Below are 24487 nucleotides of genomic sequence, written 5' to 3' on the forward strand. Positions count from 1 at the left end.
AACGTCTTACATGAAGAAACCTTACCTACGGTAAACACGTGGTTGCAGAGAAATGCGTTCTGAAAGAGGTTCCGTGGTTCGGAAGGATGGTGTTCTGTTGTTCTTAAAGGTTCTGAACAATACTGGTAAATAGGGAAGCTAGATAATGGGTCAGATGTTGAAAATAATAAAAGATCCAGGAAGAAAAGTGAAACGGATTTTATTCTAAATGGCGCAAATGAGAAATTTTTTTCAAAATGCGAGTAATTCGCGAATTTTGAAATTGGTTTATAAAATGCGCGAATTTCTCGCGGTAATCATTTTTTAATACGAGAATATAAAAAAATATGCGAGATTCTCGCGTTCTCGCGCTGTAGTGAAAACAATGCCTTTGCAGTCCTGTAACTAAGTACATAACAGCCTCCTCTGCATTTGAATATTGCTGTAAATCTGGCAACGAATAGCAGATGGATGAAGGGCTCTGCAAAAAAGAGACCTCTGCTTTACAACTCCACATTGTATTGTGAAAGTTGCTTGTTTACACAAGATCTTACATATGTGGCCATTAGTCCTTGCGAAGTTAAATATTAATCGAGCTTATGGCCAAAATGTATAGGCAAAGCGTAAATATTTACCTCAACTTAGTTCTAAATATAAGCAAATAACAGTTTTGAAGAGTGCTTGTTGCTCTTACACAAAGAAACAAGCAGACCTCATTACGCAACAGAAACAACTGAAATTTTAGAGAATTACTATTCATATCACTAATTAATCCCAACAGGTAAAAAAGTATAACAATTGAAAAATTATCTTGAATAATGAAATGAATAATGAATAGTAATTAAATTTTAAGTAAATAAGATTATATTACTATATAAAAATAAAACTATTTCTACTAACAAGAAAGTCTTAACTAACATGAGAAACCTTTCTTTTATTTTTCCCTAACAAGCCACATTAAAGCCGCGAACCCATGACCTTAATCACCTTCAATCTATTGGTTTAAAGTTTTATTTCATTAGTTTTTACACATTTTGGAAAGGGCATAATAGAAAATTTTCAACAGGGAGAAAATGTTTTAAAAAATTAATAATCTTATACCTGTAAAATTAACTAGAAAACTCCAAAATATCTCATTAATACATCATTTTAAGGTCCAGGATAACATAGGAAAAGATTCTAAAGGACAATTACTTTTACCGGAGTTGTAATAAAGCCAGCACTAAAATTTTTAATTTCATTAATATTTTAAAAAATTATTTAGAAAACGTAAGTGCAGAAGATAAACATCAGTATTACTTAAGTGATAAATAAGTAGTTAAAAATTTTAACAAAAAGTGAAAGATATGCAACAAGGAAGAAAAAAAAACAAAACAAAATTTTCACAGATTTAATTTTAATGCTATACTGAACAATCGTTTTGCTTGATTTACAAATTGTACTTAAACTGAAATAACTGATTTCTATAAATTTACACAATTCAAAATACAGATAAACAACAGGCATAACAAAACATTTTTGCATTCATCTACAAATTTGAAGTGGGGAAAAAAATAGGACAAATCTTTTTACATAAAGGTACACAAAATACAATTAAAAGGTTTATACAACATCCCTTTCGAATTTTTGACTAATATCAACTAGCTCCATCAGTAATTGTTTAAGCAGAAAGAGTTTAATTAAATAAGAATAACTTTTTTTTTCTTCTTTAAATAAGTTCAAGTTAAGCTATGTTACATTATATCAACCTACTGAATAATCAGGATATGATCTTAACAGGCAAATTAGTGATACAAATCGGTATTAAATAGTTAAATTGAAAAGATTTGTAGACAATAACATTGTTTTGCATTAAAAATGGTTTTGTACACAGCACTATTATTATACTAAATGCAAAGAAAATGAAATTCCGATAACTATTTATTATTCAATCTGCACTAATAATGTTACTTTAAAAATTGATAACCATTTCAAACTAGAAAGCTTTGAGTATTTTATACAAACCCATAAATCCAAAAAATAAATCTGACATTTTTTGTTGACGTTAAACAATTAAATCCAAAAAATACAATTTTTATTCAATTTTCTGAAGAAAAAAAAATCAAAATTGCCAATTATAAAATTAACTTAAGTCAGAAATTTAAATTACCCTAAAAGTTTTTGTTAAAAAAAACATTAAGTATTCAATTATTTTAGAAAAATTAGAGATATTTTTTAACGTCTGTAAGTTAGACTAAGGGTATATATATTTTTACATAGAAATGGGTAAATAAATAAATAATAATACAGGAATAAAATAATTTGAACAATTAGACTCAATTCATAGTTAAAATTTGAGACATTAAAATCTAAATTGTTTGAAAATTCATTTTAAGACTGATACCACTTGAAATAATTTAACAAAAAAATTCCTCAATTTGTATTAAATGATGAGCTTTATTTTTTATAATGTATGCTTTCACAAAGGCATTTGAAACTTTATGTTATCAGTAATTTAATTTGAAAAGGAAAAAAATTCTTTGAGATATTAATACAAAGAACTAAACATTCAAAATTGATATCAGAAATTTTAAAATTAATATTAAAATCTGCTAACTTTTAAAAACTATGTTAGATAAAATTAGTATAATTATAAAACAAAATATTTTAATTTTGTGCAGTCCTAAAAAAAATAAGAAAACTAGAGTGATAGAAACAATATGTTTCAACTCCCAAATTTTAAATTTACAACAAAATAAAAAACAGCAGACTGCTATAAAATAAATTAATCAATTTACACAAATAAGTTAAATTAAAAAAACTTACTGAACATAAAACTTTTTACATAAAAGTGTGTGTAACATAAATGTGCTACTTATTTCCTGACAAAACATACATTGTAATTAAAAATAATAATTTAGTACTGTTGGATTAATAGATTTTAGAATAACTGGAATTGTGGCTTCTAAATTTCTATTAAGCTTAATCACAATTCTTTTCAAATTNTTTCCTGACAAAACATACATTGTAATTAAAAATAATAATTTAGTACTGTTGGATTAATAGATTTTAGAATAACTGGAATTGTGGCTTCTAAATTTCTATTAAGTTTAATCACAATTTTTTTTAAATTCATTAAATGAAGTACTTTCTAAAAAAAAAAATACATGACTTTTGACACAGAGTTAAAATAGAAAAGGGAACTACTAAAAAACTAAATAATAAAAATAAATAAATGTTAAAATTTTTTAATTAAATAGGAATTGATAGTTGGCAAGCAAGTAAAAGTTTCACAATTATGCGCATATCCATATATTATATCCGACATTCATTATACTCTAAATGATATTTTGACAATTTAAAAATTCATAAAAAACACTATGAAGTTCTAATAAAGTTGTTAAATAAAATTTTGTCCTCTTCCCATCACAAAGAGACATTAATTGAAGAGACCTATAAAAATTTCAAAAATTTACAATAGACAACATTACAACTAGTAGTGATACTATGACATATCGCAAATTACAATACACATATTTACCTTAAAAAACACACTGGTCACTTGCGCAATGATGCAAAAATTTGTTACATATACATATAAAATCTTCATACAAATGAAGTAATTAAACATTACATTTAATATTTAGTCTCTGTGATTCCTTCAAACTCTGTTTTGGTCAGACCCTATCACATTTTCTGATTTCATAGTTAAGCTTTCTCTTAAAGAAAGGTAATTCATTATATTGAGATCATTAATTTATAAGAGGGGGGAATTAATATAGAAATAGAAAACAAGTTACCCATAAAATTACCAACTATATAGAAAATCAATTAAAGAAAATTAACTTAACAAGAAATGTGCTGAGTTATGCACAAGAAGAGATTTATTTTCTCTGAAATTAAAAATAATTAACAGGAATCGTCACAAAATGGTGCCCAAGGAAAAGCAATAGAACCAAGTTTTGAAAATATCCACTATTTGCAACAACAAAGTGACAATCTGGAATGAAATTAACAGATGCCAGTGCAAATATTTCAGTCAGAAAGGTTTTATATGCAATAAAAAACATTGTTTTGTGGTTTTTCAGTCAGCAATGCCATCTCTTGACAAAATTTGCAATTAATCTCATAATTAGAGATGAATAAATATCTAGTTTCCTAAGCAAACAGCAAAATAACACACTTTTTCCTTTCCTTCTTCTATAGATGATTTTCTAACAGTTGGTCACTTTTGGGATAACTAGTATTAAGGCTGCTTTCACCTAATGTTAAAGTAGCTAAATTCTAAATTCCCATGGCCTATAAGAAATGTATTACAATTATCTTCCAAACTTTATATACCTGAAACTATTGATGTAAAATAACTTATCTGAAAAGTGTCTTGATATGTGTTATTTTAAGAAAGAAAATATTTACAACTAAGAAAGCAAAAACAATTCTTAGAACAAACACAAAAATCATTATAATTTTTTCCCCATTTACAATTTTTACTTTTATTTTTAAATAAAAATTATATATCAAGGCACTGTTTGAGCTTTAAATTGTTGTATGTTCAGCAAAATTTAGTATGTCATTAAACATTTAAAAATTAATTTTAATACATTTATCATAGAAAATATGAATGCAGAATTAGTAGATACTTTAACATTGGATAAAAGCCTTATTCCTAAGCGTTTAGTTAAATAAAAATATTTTCAACAAAATTGATTACATTTTAATAGCAAAAATTTTAATCAAATAAACACTATTCTTTCTATGCTTAAGATACATTTATTGTAATGCTAGAGTTAAGGTAGAAGTATATGAGAAATTTGAGATTTAATGGCACTACATTTCAACCAGCCCAGCTGGAGACTAAGAATAAGAAACAAAAATGCAATAATAGTTACAGTCAATAAAATTAAGGTATCACTACTACATTGACTCAAATTGACATCGGACAAAACAAAACGACATAACACAGCTGATGGTAAACAAAACTTTCAATATTTGTAAATAAATTTATACAACACTTAAAACTATTTTGTAAGTAAAGCAACAAATAATAATTTATAAAGATTTACTTTGATGTATAGAAATAAACAATCATACCTACAGTCTTGTTATTTGAACTACAACACTAAGGGTTTGCAAATGAAGTACGAATCTCTTCACTTCAATTCAATTAGCATCTTATAACAATCGTGAATAGGATAAGCTTTAAGAAAATGGCAACATTGACAACGCTTAAAACTTTTAAAAATTACAAGATGGTCGAAAAATGAGCAGAGCCTTACTGTTTCCCGGAACAAAGGGTACTCTAAGCATTATTACTTTTTTTTTTGTTTCCTTTAACCATTACTCGACATTGACAAAATTTATAGAAAAGTTGCGAGATGTGTACAATGTTCTGATGCAATAATGACAGGTTGCAAAAACGGTCCGGAGGTATCTTGGACAATAACATTTGAAAAGCTTCTGTAGGTTTACAGCTACAGATGGAATGTTGCTACAAAGATTTAATTTTGCGCAAATAAACAAATACCATTTCGTAAAATCAGTTTATAATTTAGGGGTGACATTAAATTTAAGTTAATAAAAAAACATTTTCATTTGAAAAAATGCTACATCATAGGGAGAAAAGATTAAGGACGATATAAACTTTTTTTTCCAAGCCACCCCTATTGATAGAGACTATAGATTGCAGAAAAAGACAGGTGAAATTCTGTTTTATATGCACATCTACAACATCTATAAACATGAAAAAGAGTGCACCACACTAAGTTGCGATGCATGTGCCGGTTGGGAAAGGACAACTCTTCCATAGATCCAAAGTTGATGCCTATAGTAAAATGAACTCATTCCAAATCAGTAACCAACAAAATGAACGAAATGTATACTTAGATGACAATGGCATTTAAGAGTTTGGTTCTGTGCACACAAACGCAGCAACTGCAGCTGATAAGTCCCGAGCCACGCTTGATTTAAAAAGGAAAACACAGTTCCCTTTTTTTTTTCAAAAAATCACGCACACATTCTCATTCAATACATGTAAATTAAATAAGTCCCAACATTAAAAGTTTTCTGCCAACCCAAATGGTAGCTTGCAAAATGTTTCCTTCCTTAATAACATGGTCCTTAGGCGTAGAACTCCTTGTTGCTGCTGCGAGTGTACGAATTTACAGTTGGAGACCGCTTGGGTTCGTCTAGTGCGTAGCTTCCCTCATCCTTTTTTCTCATTCGGTATACTATGAACATGACAAGAAGGATGGCACACAAAAGACCAACAACAGCACCGCCAATCACAGCTGTAAGAAGAACAATGTAACATCAACATAAATAAAAAAGGAAATATATGAAAAATGATTTTTTTAAAAAGTACAACTAGATAATAAATGATTAGACAAAATTTTTCGTTTGATGTCGGTGTTTATGTTACCATGAATGTATGGAGTGGCAGCATTTTATAGAATGTCATTCTACAGAAGGTTGTGCCTATTTAAGCAAAGTATGAAACATTAGAATTATCTTCGTATCTCCTACCTGGTCTAACGAAGTCAGACTGGGTAGAATAAACCTCTGACTTAATGCATGTAGATGGCAAACAGAGGAGATAAGTAGATTTCCCCTCTGCTGAGTCCAAGATATGTTCAGAAGCGGCCTGATGAAGCTAGCATTGGAAAAGGTTTTTACTCTATCAGGGAATTTCAGACACTTCAGGTGACCGCTAGCAAGGCCCAATAGGCAAGTTTGGGTAGATCTGTCTCCCAAAAAGGAAAGAGAGAATCCAACTTCAGTCACCGTGTACCAGTTGTCGATAGGAGGGGGGGCGGTAGTCAGTTTTTCTTCAACAGCAGATTTTTTGATAGAATAAAGTTCCATAAATGTTAATTTGGTGGTATTAGAAGTCTGTTGACAGCAACCATCTTTGGAGAGTTTGTCTGCTATGAGAATTATTTAACCCACTGGCAGTTTTAACATTTTCTTTTTTACTGCCTTAAAATGACTTTTTTCTTTAACCCACTGACGGTTCTGCACGTAAAAAGTCGCATTTTAACCTGCAGTCTTCTCTGCATAGCAAAACCGGTTTTCCCATGTTAATAGATAAGGGAACTGTGTGTAGGGGAGAAACATTCTCCCAATTTTGCCCATTTCCTTAACCGCCAGTGGGTTAAAGATACATGATTGAAGCTAATACCCCCTCCAATCAGAAAACTGGTTCTTCCTCTCCCATTTCTAAATTGGTGGGTGTTTCAATGCACTAAAATAGAGGCTTTTTAAACTTAAAGGATCTCTTACAGGTAGAAAATTTAGTGATATTTTCTACCTGTGCATAACCATTTAGGAGGATTAAAAAAATTAAAATTTTTAAGGCGATAGTTAATTTAAAAATTTAAAAAAGAAAAGTTCACACAATTTTAAATTCATTGTTGCATCATTGGTCATATTTCAATCTATATAGAGATAAAATAGAACAAATAAAAAGAACCAAGTTACGGGTGAAGATTATACTTCTTATGGAAACTACATGATGAGAGTGAGAATTGAAAAATTTAGAAACAGGGAGTGTCTAGGAATCCAAATAAAAACTGTGTAAGACTAAAGAAAAGTTACAGAATGTCTATCATTATTCAATGCCAATGACGACTTCTGCAATATGGTAAATCTATCTTCAATAAATGTTAGAAGAGATATTTTAAAATAAACTTTGCAACAGTATTATAAACTTTCAAATGATATTGAATCTTAAATATGCTAGTAAAAAAATATGCTAATATTTTAAAAACCTTCTGTAAATTAAAAAATGTTGTTACATCTAAATGTCAAATGTGATTCGGTAAAAATATATAAATGTTACAAGGCTGCCAACTACTATGCATTTTGCAAAATATTTCATAGAGTGGTAGACAATTGAAAACTTAAGCTTTCGAGATTTTGGGGAATTTTCCCAACATTTTAAAAGCCTCAACATGAGATCGCTGGAACAGAGTAGCTTTTCATGTGAACTGACGATTCATTTACATGTAGTGGAGTGAAAAATAAGCTTAAATAAAATTTGCAATACAAAGAAACATGCATTAAAACAAATTTAGTTAACATTGAAGACCTGATGTTCAGGTCTTAGAGTATTAGTTAAGTTTAAATTTGAATTTTTTTTTTTTTTAAGTGTACATTCCAGTTAGTAGAATCAGCTGCCATATGAAATCAAATGTTCTCGGAACGGACATGATTTTAATGAGCGGCAGACACTTTAACCTGCTCATTTGAGTGCAGATAGTTGAGAGACCAATCTTATTTCTGTAACTGGGTCTTTCCAAAAGAACACATTTTTTATTTAAAAAAAAATGGGGGAAAGAGGTTTTTCATCGGGAGATGATGGTCTTTAGATATTCAGAACGCTCAGTTGGTTAAGCCTAACATGCAATTGTATATTTTCACATCCAAGACTCTTCCACACACTTGTACATATATCATGCGTGCTTCGATTTCTTTAAAAAAATTGGAAAAGATGAGAAGAAAGGTTTGTGCATATATCATGTGTGCTTCTATTTCTTAAAAAAATTGGAAGAGATGAGAAGAAAGGTTTGTGCATAGATCATGCATGCTTCTATTTCTTAAAAAAATTGGAAGAGATGAGAAGAAAGGTAACTAGTTGTTTAGTTTGCAGTATGCTGCCCCTAGGCTCATTAGTACTTTAGAAATCACCTATTTCAGCATATCGCCCTTTTACAACAAAGTCAAATCTTCTTTAAGTGATAGCCTGTTGCTTTTGAAAACAAACAACACATACATTAAATATGAAAATTGAAAGAATGAGAACCATAAGTTGACATTTATTTAACCCTAAAAAACTAATATAGAATACATTTTGTTAAAGAAAAAATTTATTAAAAAAAACTATTATGAAAAATTTTCATTAAGAAAAACATTTACTGCGATTTTAAATATTGTGCTAGTACATATTTATGAAAAATATTAATAAACATGTCATGTGCAAGGTTTACACAGAATTAATTGTATTTTCCATGCAGATAAAAAAAATTCAATACACAATAGAAAAAGACACTTCACAACAATAAAGGAAGATAAGAAAATTCATTAAAAAAAGATATAATAAGTCACACAAATTTAAAGATATCTTTGATTACTGAAAACTTCAGGCCACAAGCAATGTCCAAGTGATTTTAGAAAGAGAGAAAGAAAGAGAGAGAAAGAGAAGATTTAACGATACAGATAAAAATTCCTAAAATTGATTCGACTTACTTGCTATATATCCAAAACAGGTATGCAAATGTAGCAATGATAAAAAATATTCATATTTAACTTTTAACAATTTATAATTTCATAACATGAAATAAATTAGATTACTTTTTATATTTAGTTCAAAATTTTATATTCTCTTAACATCTTACAAAAGCTATCAAAAATACAATGCTTAAAAGTGTTAATTTGATTAGATTTACTTGTATTTATTTATATAATCTTTCTGTTTTTCACCAAATAATTTTGCTTTCTATCAACACTTTCTACAAAATATTTTGCAATATAGAATTACAATGAACTTTTTTTATTAAAGGAAAAACGTTTTTAAAGAATTTGGACAAACAAAACCTAATTTAAATAGCAAAATTATATGATGTTACAACTAAATGTGATAAACAATTGAGAAACAATTTTATAATACAGCAACAACAAATTGTAAAAAACTAATTATTTTCACAATTAGATATTTTCAGCTTTTATAAAAATAATTTTTTTTAAAAATATGTCTTTAAATTGGTTAACTTAAAAGAAACTCACATGAGAAAATTCTGTTTAATTAAGATTAAAATTTTCCAATTTTTAAAAACTCTTAGGCATTTTAGTTTTGCATATTTTTCAAAAAACTTCCTTGCTTAATATATGCACAATTACTGCTAGAAAACTGCATTAATTTGATCAAATATGAATTCGAACATTTTTATGATTAGTTTTGTGTAATATCAAAGAAAATTTTTTTAACGCTTATTCAAAACACAGTTTTATTCATATCAAACCAATTATAAAAGTGTTTACGTCGAAACTATCTTTAATTGAACAATAATCCGCAAAGATTTAAGTAACATGTAAACATTAAGCAATTAAAAATTATGTTTTTGTAACAAGAACCACAGTTGTTTTCGTCTAAAATCACTCATATTTCTATTAGTAATATAGATGGAGACAAAAAAATTTTCTATGCATTTGGAATTGTTTGAAATTTTGATAAGAGCAATAAATTTTCAATACATTAATCAATTTTTGGATAATGTCATCCCTTTAATAGCATTTATGTTATTCAGTACAATTACTGCAAAACTATAATTATATCTATATTTCGCGATAAGCATTCGCCACCCCGCCAAAAGAGATTAAATCATAAATTGGATGGAAAAAAATGCATTTCAGCTAAAGTTTTGGATGATTATTATTTCTACCGAAAAATATATATAATCCTCAATCCTGAAAAAAAAAAGGTCAAAGGGAATTTTTCTGAACAAATCCTGTATTTTTTAAAAATTTGATTACAATAATTTCCGTTACATACGTCGCATAACCAATTAGAATTATATCATGTCTAGATAATGTAAGATTTTGGAAGCATAAGACAAACAGATTACCATGACAGTTACCGGATCAAGCGATATCGAGTGACAAATCAACATATTCCTATTTCTTTCCCTCAAAGATGACAAAACATTTGCATTTTTCATTCATTGCTTCTTTACTCCTCCCCAACAGCAAAATGACTTTTTATTTGAATTTTATAAAAATAATTCAATTTATAGTAAATTTGTATGTTAGTGTTATTTAAATTACAGTAATTCATATTATTTATTGTATTATGATTTGAAGTTTCTATGTCAAAAAATCGATCATAAGAAATTGTTCAGATTTGTCTTTGGCAAAGAATTTTGAAATTTGGCTAATATTTTTCATACTTGTCGAATTTACTAGCTAATAATATCCATGGTGTGGGCCCTGTACATACTATAATCAAAATTTATCACAATGCCTTAAAAAACAGATATGCATAAAATGTTTTTTCTTTATTTGAATGATTTAACATTGTATCAATATTAATATAATTTAATATTTAGCTAAGTGTAATGAAATTATTAAATAATATAATATTTAATAATTTCATTACACTTAGCAAGGGTGTAAAGGTGGTGTGTCTTTTGTTAAGCCTAGCAAGTTTTAAATATTTAGAGTTTTTACCCATTTTGAAATCGCAAATAACACACAATTTAAAAACAATACCATCCAGTAAATAGGTAAAAAATTTAATGCATACTTAATCTAATGAAAATATGTTTTCATAAATTACGAACACTGAAAGTTATATTTTTAAAAATTAAGAATCTCATTTCTTATGTATGCTATTGGATTACTCATCATATTTGGCACAATAGCCCAGGGTGGGACAAAGCCTTCTGCTGAAACCTTCTCCAGGACAACATATTTCTTGACCTGGACTGCTAGTCTTTTATCCCAAACACTTAAAAAAACGATTCCACGTAATCAAGCTATCGTTGTTCAGCTTTTCTCTTTATTGACTTGTGAGGGGCTTTGAAACAAATTTTTTTTTACTTTCATCCATTCTGACAATATACGCAAACCAGTTCATTCTCTTAATTATAATACTCTTGGTGATATTAGGCTCTTTAAAAATTTCTTAAATTTCAAAGCTATAATTTTGTTTCACACTTCAGATTTCATTTTTTTTTTATAAATTTGGATTAAAGGAAATATAAATGAAACATTTATTCCTAACATTTTGTCCACAGTGCAAAATAGTGTATTAAAAATACTCTTTTGAGATAAATAATTGAATAATTGCAATAATTAACTGTAACAAAATTGTTAATTTTATTAAACTTAGTATATTTCTAATTATTAATATTAAATTAAATATTTTAAAAACTATTTATGTTAACAAGTTCATAAAGCAAATATTTAAAACCAATTTTTAATTTGCAATCAAATTAATATAACTGCAATAATCAAGAAAAGACCAGATCTCACCAGAAAATTTTCTTGTCAAGGGATCATATGAGATCAAATGCCTTTAAGAATCAAATAATATTTTAAAAAGCATCTACCTTATACATTTTATTTCCAATAGATCAAAAAGTTGCTACATATCAGTTAAAAATGTTTAATCTCTTTATTAAAGTGTTTTTGTTTTTAATGTATGGTAGTTTTTTTTAGTATTGGGGATTTTTTTTGGGGGGGGGGGGACTTGAAAACTTTTAAGAATGGGCCTTATTTTAATTTACAAGCATGCTTAAACTACAATGTATGGTTTTCAATGATGTACGTAAACACATACTAGAAAATATATTTTTACACTAAGCATGTTTTTTGTCAACAAATTTTATTTTAACTACCCCAAAAGTCACATATTTACAGAATTTGAATTTTTCTAAATCAATTTGGTGAGAAGTATTCAACCAAGATAAAGCAAAAAACTTTGTGGATGAAGATTAATCTTAAACATACTTTTTATTTTTTTTTTGTCAACTAAAAAAGAACAAATATTTGCTATAATAAGTCATCAAATCTTCTCGCGTTTTAACCATATATAGAAAATAATCACATATAAAATCTATAAATAGTCAACTTATGTGTAGCAGCTACAGAGGATGAGAAATTGCTACGTACCAGCAAGTATTCCAGGCTGACCAAAGAACGAAGTTTGCCTTTCTTCTTGTTTTTGTCCCATGATGTGAACCTCATTACTCTGAGTATTAGAATCTGTGAACTTTGTAGGAGCTACATCAGGTATATTATGCCTGGTAGAGGTTTCATGAGTCACAGGATCAATCGCATCAGGAATCCTGTTCTCTTCATCAGGAAGAGGATACGACTATGAACGGGAAAAAAAAAACAGTATGAACAAAGTGAATGATGCGCAATAACAGGGTGAGCAGCTAAATTTTTCAATAAAAAATAAGCACATTTGAAGCACTCAAAAATATTTTTAAGCACTTTAAAATATATATATATATAATTAGGCAGGGTTGGCAAGTGTTTGACAATTGACAGTTTTATCCGGATTTAACCGTCATGTCCAAAAAAAAAAACTTTAGTTTTGTTAGTTTTGCATGCATAGTTTTTGACAATTGTCACAAATCATGAAATTTTGAATCATAAAACGAATGGAGTTTTCATATGCTAAGGACCGATGGTTCGCCAAAATAGATTGGGGTTAAATAAATTGTGAAAACATTGAATAGAACAATATGAACAGTGTCTTTTTGCATAATATGTGGCAAAAATCAACAGGGTAAAGGGAAAATTAAGCACTTTTCAAAAACACCCAATGAAAAAAGCACCTTTAAGCACTTTTTAAAAACACTATGTACCCGGAATAAGAGTTCCTTTAAATTAACGTGATTACACAAAAGTTTGATGAGGAAACAAAAAAATATTAGGAAAATTTCTACACTAAAAATACAGGGTTTCCCGTAATGACTGCCCTTGTTCCAAACCAGAATTTTTGTCAAGAAGGTTAACGCATTAAAAGTTGCAATAAGGGATCTTATTAAATAAGCTATATTACATTAATACATAGGGAAAACATTAACCCATTAGGGATCTTGCCGAATACATTAGGGGTCACAAATTAATATTTGAGCTAGGAAAAAACGAAATATCAATAAATCATTAGTGACGAAGGAGGTCTCAAAACATCACAAAACCTGCTTGTTACCATAGGAATCACGATGACTCAAAAGAAACACCATCATACTTAATCAGGCAATCAAAATGGTTTTGATGTTTTTTCAATTCCCTCTTCCTCATAAATGATTCAACAAATTTTGATAGTGTTTTTTTGTTTCTACCATGCGATATAAATCTGACACCTTTAGTGGGAATAATTTTTGACAATGGTTCTAAAAATGCAAAATTGAAATATTTTTTAAATCAGTAATCATATTACAATTACATACGTAATTATTACATACGTACATACGTAATTATTAACGTATATACGTAATTATTACATACATATTATATACGTAATTATTAAGTTCATAAAGACTTAAATGGGACTAAAATCTGAAATTTTACGATGTTATAATCCTTTAACTGTCGATAGAATATGAAAGAAATAATTTTTGTAGTTTAATTGATTCATTAGTAGAGCCATAAGTTTTTTTTTTATCATTTAATTTCGGACAATGATTGATTAAAGATTTTAAAAGGTTTTTATTTGTATTTTAAAAATATTTTAAATAAAGTTAAAAGCATTTAAATCAATAAGGTATAAATTTGATTTGAAATCAAAAGATTATGCATACAGTCTTTAACAAGATTTTAATGTGGTAAATATTTGGAGAGCAAAAAGAGATCAGAATGTATAAATTTTCCATTCATTTTATTTATTTAAACTTAAAACTGTTGCTAAATAACTAACCGTTTTGCACAGGGGCAAGTTTATAAACAATCCAATATTTCCTCTTTAAAAAACAAAGGGAAAGAACATCTTTAGGCGTCAGAAATATTCAATTGGTCAAGCAAAAAAAATTTAGTAGTTTAAACTATAAGCTTTGTTAAAATTACAGTTTAAGCAAAACTTTTAGAATTACATGCTCTTTTTCATGTGTATTAAATAACCAAAACATAAATAAGATTACTCATTAATAAGCATAAAGAAGATATAAAGAACAAGAATTCAATGCAAGTAATCTTACAAAAGAAAATTTTTCTGTATTTATAAAAACTTATTAAACAGAATAAAGATCATCCACAAAAAATTTAATTGGCTTTAACAACTTCCTCTGAACTAGACTTAATCGATTCATTAATAGTCAGTCTTCAAAACAAATTATTTTACTTATTGCAGAGTAAAAAAAAAAATTGTCGAACAGAATAAAGAGCAGAGGAGAAAAATTTCTCATTAGTTTTTACCATATTTTACTGAAGTTAAAATGATATATCAATATGCTGGGAATAAAAGTAATTGATTGCATAATAATTTAATAAAGAATCTTTAATTTTGTGTTCATTCTTTCGACTTTTTAAAACTTTGAGCTATTTTCAACTATGTGTATAAACTTAAAAACATTTAACTTTATACATTAACACAATCAGTTTGCCTTTTCAAGAGATCTTAATGCAAATAAATTTTTAATTTGATTATTTAGTCACTGACTAAATTATCAAAATCAAAATTATTTTCTAATAATTAATTTTATTTCTTCATGTTAATTTTATTACTTCAAATTAAACTTTGTACCTTAATTTTTTTTAAAAATATCTTACTATATTAAAATAAATATTTTATTATATTAAATTCATATTCAATAACTCTGAATTGAGATGAATATTTAGTTATTAGTGAGATGTTTTTAATGGTGCCTTTTTTTCTTGCTTCTTATTCTTAGTCTAGGCATTCTTAAAGGTACTTTTTTACTAAATAGAAAGGAAAGGAGATTTTCACTGCTGTTCTTCAATAGTTCGTCTGCTGTGTTATAATACGAAGTTAAATTCAAATTTTAAGATAAATGATAGATTCTATTAAGGTCCTGTCAACGTACTTTTAACCAAACAATTTTTTACAACAAATATTTTTATTTGTTTAAATTTGCAAACATTTTCAATAAAATCGTAAAATTGTTGAAATATTCTAAAGTTGTGCTTAAAGTCTAAGTTGCTAAATGTTAATTTACACATAAGTGAAAAAAGAATTTTAGGTAAAAAAATTTAAGAGTAAGATACAAAACAACTATTTCTGTTAAAAGAAATCTGAGAAGAACTAAATAATCTTTGAAATATTTTTAAAAAAAAAAAAAATTCCAAATTTTTATAACTGCATAGTTTAATATCATTGATATTTCTTCTTAATTTTTGATTTTCTAGATCCAAAGGTTTTAAATGAAAACTTGATATTGCTTAATGGAAATATAAAAAAATATTTTACATTATTCTGAAATAAATATCAATCACATACTCATTTTTGAATAATTTGAAAATATACTTTTATAATTTAAATCAGTAAGATTTGTACCGCACCATTAAAATGCCCTATTTTTTCAATCCATCACATTCTCCATCATTTTGTCTTTTTATTTTAACAACATTGTTGTTTTATATTATTTTTACATAACCCAGAAATGTATTCACATTTTTCATATAAACCTCTAATATTCTCAAAATAAATTTTTCTCAAGATAATTGATTTTTTTCATTTATACAATATACCCAAGGCTTTTCTTTCTTTCTTCCTTTTTTTTTTCCTTCTTTTTTTCCTTTTTTTAAATGACAAAATTTTTTTGTTTACTTTCTATTATCTTAGATTCAAAAATTACATATTTTCATTATCATTTCTTATTGCGTCATATATTCTATTTTGGCTCCTATTGTTGATATAGTAAATCACAAATATAAGCAAAATAATCAGATTGAGATGGATTATTGGACTCGTTAATGGATGAAGGAAGGCGGAGTCATTTTTATACAAGCATTTACCCTTCTCTAAACTAGGAACTTTCTTATCCTTTTTACATCCAGCATAGGAGAAATAGGTAAACAAATTTACTATTTTAAAGAAAAATTATTTATTTTTATTATTATTTCTTATTGCGGCATATATTCCATTTTGGCTCCTATTGTTGATATAGTAAATCACAAATATAAGCAAAATAATCAGATTGAGATGGATTATTGGACTCGTTAATGGATGAAGGAAGGCGGAGTCATTTTTATACAAGCATTTACCCTTCTCTAAACTAGGAACTTTCTTATCCTTTTTACATCCAGCATAGGAGAAATAGGTAAACAAATTTACTATTTTAAAGAAAAATTATTTATTTTTATTATTATTTCTTATTGCGGCATATATTCCATTTTGGCTCCTATTGTTGATATAGTAAATCACAAATATAAACAAAATAATCAGATTGAGATGGATTATTGGACTCGTTAATGGATAAAGGAAAGCGGAGTCATTTTTATACAGGCATTTACCCTTCTCTAAACAAGAAACTTTCTTATCCTTTTTACATCCAGCATAGGAGAAATAAGTAAACAAATTTACTATTTTAAAGAAAAATTATTTATTTTTATTATTATTTCTTATTGCGGCATATATTCCATTTTGGCTCCTATTGTTGATATAGTAAATCACAAATATAAACAAAATAATCAGATTGAGATGGATTATTGGACTCGTTAATGGATAAAGGAAAGCGGAGTCATTTTTATACAGGCATTTACCCTTCTCTAAACAAGAAACTTTCTTATCCTTTTTACATCCAGCATAGGAGAAATAAGTAAACAAATTTACTATTTTAAAGAAAAATTATTTATTTTTATTATTATTTCTTATTGCGGCATATATTCCATTTTGGCTCCTATTGTTGATATAGTAAATCACAAATATAAACAAAATAATCAGATTGAGATGGATTATTGGACTCGTTAATGGATAAAGGAAAGCGGAGTCATTTTTATACAGGCATTTACCCTTCTCTAAACAAGAAACTTTCTTATCCTTTTTACATCCAGCATAGGAGAAATAAGTAAACAAATTTACTATTTTAAAGAAAAATTATTTATTTTTATTATTATTTCTTATTGCGGCATATATTCCATTTTGGCTCCTATTGTTGATATAGTAAATCACAAATATAAACAAAATAATCAGATTGAGATGGATTATTGGACTCGTTAATGGATAAAGGAAAGCGGAGTCATTTTTATACAGGCATTTACCCTTCTCTAAACAAGAAACTTTCTTATCCTTTTTACATCCAGCATAGGAGAAATAAGTAAACAAATTTACTATTTTAAAGAAAAATTATTTATTTTTATTATTATTTCTTATTGCGGCATATATTCCATTTTGGCTCCTATTGTTGATATAGTAAATCACAAATATAAACAAAATAATCAGATTGAGATGGATTATTGGACTCGTTAATGGATAAAGGAAAGCGGAGTCATTTTTATACAGGCATTTACCCTTCTCTAAACAAGAAACTTTCTTATCCTTTTTACATCCAGCATAGGAGAAATAAGTAAACAAATTTACTATTTTAAAGAAAAATTATTTATTTTTATTATTATTTCTTATTGCGGCATATATTCCATTTTGGCTCCTATTGTTGATATAGTAAATCACAAATATAAACAAAATAATCAGATTGAGATGGATTATTGGACTCGTTAATGGATAAAGGAAAGCGGAGTCATTTTTATACAGGCATTTACCCTTCTCTAAACAAGAAACTTTCTTATCCTTTTTACATCCAGCATAGGAGAAATAAGTAAACAAATTTACTATTTTAAAGAAAAATTATTTATTTTTANGCTCAAGGATGCCTTGGTGCAAGAGTGGTTGTGGTGGCCACAACGATTAATAAGGACCTTAGTAAACAGTATGAAATGCAAAAGTGAGATTTGTGTACCTGTTAGAGGTGATCATACACCCTATTAGACATATCTTTCTCTGCCTAACAAAATGTTGGTCAGTTGTTGTGCTGGACAAGTGACCAGTTTCCTTATTTAGGGTACAGATTGTGCACATTTCTGTTTTTACATATATTGGTCTTATATTGGATATTTTGGCCAGGTTTAATTTTATTTGCTTTGATAGCTTTTTCTTATTGCATAAAATTTTTTTTTTTTAAAAACTTTCAAAAAATCATTTGCCCCCTTCAATTGTTTTCACCAGTGTATAACTGCATTTTCACAAATTTTTTGTCTGAAAAAAAAATGAGAAGTTAATACACATGTTTAATTAAATATTAGTAAATTTATCATGATAAGAGTTTTTTCTAACTACAAATTATATAACTTATAATATAAGGTAAAGAGAGGTAATAGACAGTGTTATGAAAAGATTATAGAACAATACAAGCATGGTTAGTAGTAGATCAAGGTGATTAAAAATATAAGAAGAGCAGGATAGAGAATAGAAGAAAGTGTAAGAAATGTTAGATCTTCATTTGTCAGTGCAACAAAATAATACAAAACAAAATACCTTATCTTGCTTTCTTGATTTGGTTGTGCTGCTAGTAGACATAGTGGTTGTTTTAATACCAGGATGATGTTCAATTGGAGATACTTAAAATAATGAAATAATTATGTAAGATTTCAGAAAACACAACAGAACAATGGATGGAGTATGGTATACTTAAGGATGGGATATACTTAGTGCTAATTAGACAAAAACAAACAACATGAATGAAAGTATATAAATGACATACTTCAGTTTCATTCAATAAGCAAGAACCTTCCTCAGTATCAAAACATTTGATGTTTAGACACTGAGAAAGGTTCTTGTTTATAGAACTTAAACTATAGTATGTCGATTTATATACTTTCATTTGGGCTTTATTCATAATAATTTTTGCCTTAGTCAAAAATTATGTAATTAAAGTTTTAAACTTAAGAGTTTCAAATACAACTTAACTAATAAGTTTAAAATAATAAATAGAATATAGAGATTGAATGAAACCAGGGAATGAAAATTTTCTCACAAGCATTAATTTTATACCAAAACCTCTAAAAAAATACTTAAAATCTTTTACAGTGAAATTTTTTAAAATTATTTTTAATTAGAAAAATTAGAAAATTGCTCTTTCACTTTAAAAAAAAATTGAATTAGAAAAAAAAAAATCCAACTTGATACAATTTTAGAAAAGATTAATAAGCATTAAAAACAATAAGTTAATTCTCAATTTAATAATATTTAAAAAATTAAGATTATAAATTATTTCATTAAATAATTCTTGACAGATAATTGAGAAGTCACATAATTTAAAAGTAATTTTAAGCTAATGAACTCATCTTATGTCAAAAATAATCCACTGAGCATTCATAAAACTTATTTAAACTGATTACATTAAAAATTTTATTTCCCGATAGAAAATATATAAGGTCTTCTTATATTGCTCCTTTTTAAATAAAATTTGGATTCAAGTGACAATATAAATACAGAATGTATCTTTCTATCTAAGTGTGCAAATATATATTACACTTTTATATTGATACAATGTTAGAAAGCACTCCTTTTAGGCGATATAATTGTGCGAGTTGATAAAGAGATATCTATTTTTTCTTTTTTCCAGATATTTATTATTATTATATAAAGATATTTTTTTTAAAGTAATTTTTTTCTTCTCGTTTTCCATTATTCGGTAAATTTTTCCATGTTTTCTCTATATTTTGAACTTCATTACTACATTATATATATATGAAGTTCCAAGAATATCGTTAATCATTTCCTTATCACAAAAAAATAAATAAATAAATAAATAAAAAATATTTTAAAAGAAAATACTTCATTAAATTCATAATTATTTCATTAATGAAATGAAAATAATAAACCTTAAAATTTAATAATTTTTAAATCCTTTAAAAAATTTAGTAGCAGTAACAATGATTGTTTAAACTTACTGAATTAAAACACACGCTACTACTACTATTACCAGCTAAAAAAAGTATCAATTAAACTACAATAAAATATTTCACAAGATCAATCCATAATTAATAAGAATATTAATTAGAGGAATTTATCTGTAGTAGAATTGTAAGAAATTTATGAGGCTGCTGTCTCCAAAATTGCATACTAAAAGTAATAAAATATAAAACAAAACAGGATCCACGTGAATATATTCTAATTTGAGAAAAAATTCCTCCTAGATTTAAAATGATTAAAGGACAATGTTATGGTAAATGCAATGCGATTACTAAATATTTGAAGGAGTTATTACATCCGCCAGATCCAGCATCATCATCTTCCTCATCCTCTTCTTCATCATCATCATCATCTGGTCCAAATCCAGAGCCTGGAGCATCTTCATCATCAACTCCTATACCAGAAGAGTGATCTAAGTCTCCAAATTCTTCATCCACAGCACTTCCTTCAATATGATCTTCCTGTTGATATACATAAAATTGAAATTTAGAACAATTTCCACAGATTTCTGTGAAAATGGAATCATTGTCTATTATTTAGCGGCAACTAAAATGTTACTGATGAATAAAATGTTACTGATAAAATTGGCAATAATGAATGTTAAAAAGGACGAGTTACATGAATTGCAAAATTATTAAAGTTAGAGTTTAATTTTTAGATTTGAGGACAAATTCAATTTATATTTAAAATTCCTTTCAAATTACTCTTGAAGATTTTCTTTGGTGCTATAACATTATAACACTATGATAAAGTGAGCTACATAGTTATAGTTTAATCGCACAAGATATACTAATGGACTTTTGGCAACAGTTAAGGATTCACCCTTATTGACAATCCAAAGCAATACTGGAGTGTATGTGCATTAAATGAGGGGAGCTAAGTCCTAGTCGAGCACTAGCTCTTCTGCTGAAAAAAGTTTTCGGCCTCAAGCATCTCTTGGGTATACTGTCAAAAGTGACAAGGTTAATAATTAGCAAAAGGAGATTATGCACCCAAGGTATTTGATTGCAAGTTACCTTTTAGAGAGAAAAACATAAACCAACATAAATAGCTTTTGGTAGCATAACGATATGATGCATACATTATTTTGGACTTTGTTGTTGTTGTTACACATCCCCCTGGAGAAAGAAAGCCTAGAGCAGGTCCAGAAGGCCCCGTAGCGTCAGTTCCCATATGTCTGCAGAAAGTCCCGATCAACCAGCAGCTGCTTAAAAGAAGCGCCAAGGCAAAAAAGAAGATCATCAGGACTGGCAGGTTGAGAGCAGGAACAAGGTTGGAAAGTCCTCTCTCCATTTTGAAACCTTAAACACTCAAGATGGACACTACGAAAACTGGCCATGGCCGATTGGAAAGGCTGAGGACCGCAGCATGCTAATGATAGGCCAGGGCGGTTGCTAGCATACCACTGATGAGATGGAGTTCGGCGCCACACTGGAAGCAAACAATGTTTTCCCAGAGAGTGGATGAATATCAGTGGGAGAAAGACGGTTCAAACAGTCCATAGGAAGATCACAGCCATTATTGGCGAGCACATCGGCTATCTCATTGCCATGTACCCCGACATGTGATGGGATCCATTGGAGGCTTATTGGTGTCTTCAGGCCTATCTCAGATAGTAGCTCGTTCAGTGATTTTGGACTTTTCGCCACAGAAAAAATTTAACTCATTGAAACAGCTAAAGCACATTTAATATTTGCTAAATATTGTCTTACTCACATTTGGAAGCACACCCGCAATATACACTATCTGGAAGAAAGTGACGGACAACTGTGAAGTTTGGTGGAGGAGGATTGATGGTATGATGAATGCCGATGGATACTGTGATATTCTCGACAATCATGTCCTTCCTACCTTGTGGGCAACGTAGGGTATGGATGATTGCTTGTATTAAGAAGACAACGCAGGATCCCATGTTGCAAGGAGGAATCTTGACTGGTATGTGAACAACAACGTTAAACGCATGGAGTGGCCGGCGCAGAGCCCTGATCTTAACCCAATTGAACGTCTCTAGGACGAATTGGACCGTCGGTTGAGGGAATGCACCCCACTCCCCCCAAAAGCAAGCATGAACTATGGAACTTCCTATTAAACATTTGGAAGGAAATTCCTCTTGCCACTATGGCTAATTTAGTGGAAAGCATGCCCAGAAGGGTTGCAGCTGTGATCGCTGCCAAAAGAGGCCCTACCTCCTATTAATTTAATAAATATGGGTTTATGTCCTTACAGTGTCGTGTCCCGTCACTTTCTTCCAAATAGTGTATTTACCACTTTCAAATTAAGCAGTTATAGAAAAAAATTTATAATTCAGATATTAGACGTAAAATGACTTAAAATTTAGCATAACTTATATAAAATACAGGATGATATGATCGGGACATAAATAATATTTCTTATAATTTTGACCTATATCTGACATAATATATCTTAAGCTCAAAAAATCCTGTCCTTGATATAGATTATAAGTCTTTGAGCTCTGACCTTCATAAATAAGCTTGAGCTTATCTCGAATGTGCACTACACTAGTATAATGGAGATAGGAAAGCAAATGGTGGCAATCATATTTTGGTTTTAATAGCATGTAGATTTTTTTGGTTCTGAAACTGCTGGGTTCCAACAAAACCAATACAACAATTGGAGAAAGAACGAACCCAACAAACAATTCGCTTTTACCACTGGGAATTAAATGCTAACCCGAGCCATGGAAGAGAAAGATTGATGAAAGATGAAAGAACTTTAATAACTCTTTAATAAAATAAACCTAGATAACTCCTTAAAATCAGTATTAGTTTTCAGAAGATTATAAAACTCATAAGCTAGGAATTCAAACTGCGATTTGTCTTATATGCAGATAAGCGTTAAATTTTACCTTATGCAAATATTATCTAAAAAGCATATAAGCTTTATATTTTACCTTAACAATCCTTGAAAACACTACGAGAAGGTAACATCGAAACTAATATTAACATCATTCCTGGTGGCAGATTTTACAGAGTAAATTTCCAGCACCATAATCATAAATCCAAATTTGACTGCAACCGCAATGCAGTCAGACAAAGATTTAGATTGAAAAATTCAGCTTAATTTCGCATACAAGTAGCAAAATTTTCAAATATAAGGTCCTGATACTGTTTCTGTTGTTTTAATTTAAGTTGAATTTTATACAACAATGCTAAAAATATAGATTTTAATCTCTATCAGTAATCAGTATTATCTGTAATCAAGTACCAAGTCAGTTCTTCACAATGTTCAAATTTTTAATTTTATTAGAAAAAGTTTTGAGATGTTCTGAGAGAAAATTTCTCTGTTTTTTTTTTGTTTTTTTTTTTTAAAGGAAAACTTCAATAATTTTTTTTTTGCAGAACCTACTAGAAGGTCTATACTACAGGGCCGATACAGAGTACTGAAAGCCACATCAAAAGACAGCTAAGCAAAAGTTCATTTGACGAATTATTATTTATTTAGGATTAAAAAATAATGATCAGTTTGACCTAGAGGTTCCAAAAGTATGTTAGTTTAAACTTGAACATTTGATATGAAATTTTAATCTGCTTGAGATAAAGCTTCCATATCAATAATAAATGTAACATTGGCTATTGATTTTAGCAAATATATTTAAAACCCACACTAGATAATCATAATAAACCTGAATGCGAAAATGAAATTTGTAGATAACTTTTCATCAAAGAAAAGATTTTAACATTAATCCTTATAAAAAGAATTCCTATATGCAGTCTATATTCTAACTCTGTTTTCAATTTAGCTAATTAGCAAATTTTCGAAATATATTGCTAAGCTCTAATACTTATTTACATTTTTAAGTATATTAAGGCCAAATGTACATGGTAAAGTATGTAATGTTATTTAAATGTGTATTGCTTCTTTCAAATTATATACTATAAAAAATCTGTACTACGAACACTTCAAAATATATATGAAAACAAAAATGGCATTATGCAAATACGTCTGATTTTTTTCAAACACTAAAGCTTGTTCAAATACTACCTTTTTTTATCAAAAACTTCTGTCCTGAAAAGTTCATTTAAAAATGCTAAAATAAAAAAGATTAAATGCCGATACATGAAAGACTTGTATACA

The 24487-nt window shown here is 28.3% G+C and overlaps 1 protein-coding gene across 1 annotated transcript in view; it reads right to left on the minus strand.

Moving 5' to 3' along the window:
• Positions 1–3106: 3106 nt before the first annotated feature.
• Positions 3107–24487, minus strand: part of LOC107455364 (syndecan) — a 235511-nt gene continuing 214130 nt past the window's right edge. Inside the window, exons 3-6 of the mRNA XM_016072899.4 lie at positions 20688–20853; positions 18953–19035; positions 12625–12829; positions 3107–6245 (exon numbers count right to left, since the gene is read on the minus strand). Of these exons, the coding sequence (XP_015928385.1) occupies positions 6076–6245; positions 12625–12829; positions 18953–19035; positions 20688–20853 (624 nt within the window). The 3' untranslated portion in view covers positions 3107–6075. The remainder of the gene's footprint in view (positions 6246–12624; positions 12830–18952; positions 19036–20687; positions 20854–24487) is intronic.

This window comes from Parasteatoda tepidariorum, chromosome 9 (genome assembly GCF_043381705.1).
Source record: "Parasteatoda tepidariorum isolate YZ-2023 chromosome 9, CAS_Ptep_4.0, whole genome shotgun sequence".
In the NCBI taxonomy this organism is placed as follows: domain Eukaryota; kingdom Metazoa; phylum Arthropoda; class Arachnida; order Araneae; family Theridiidae; genus Parasteatoda; species Parasteatoda tepidariorum.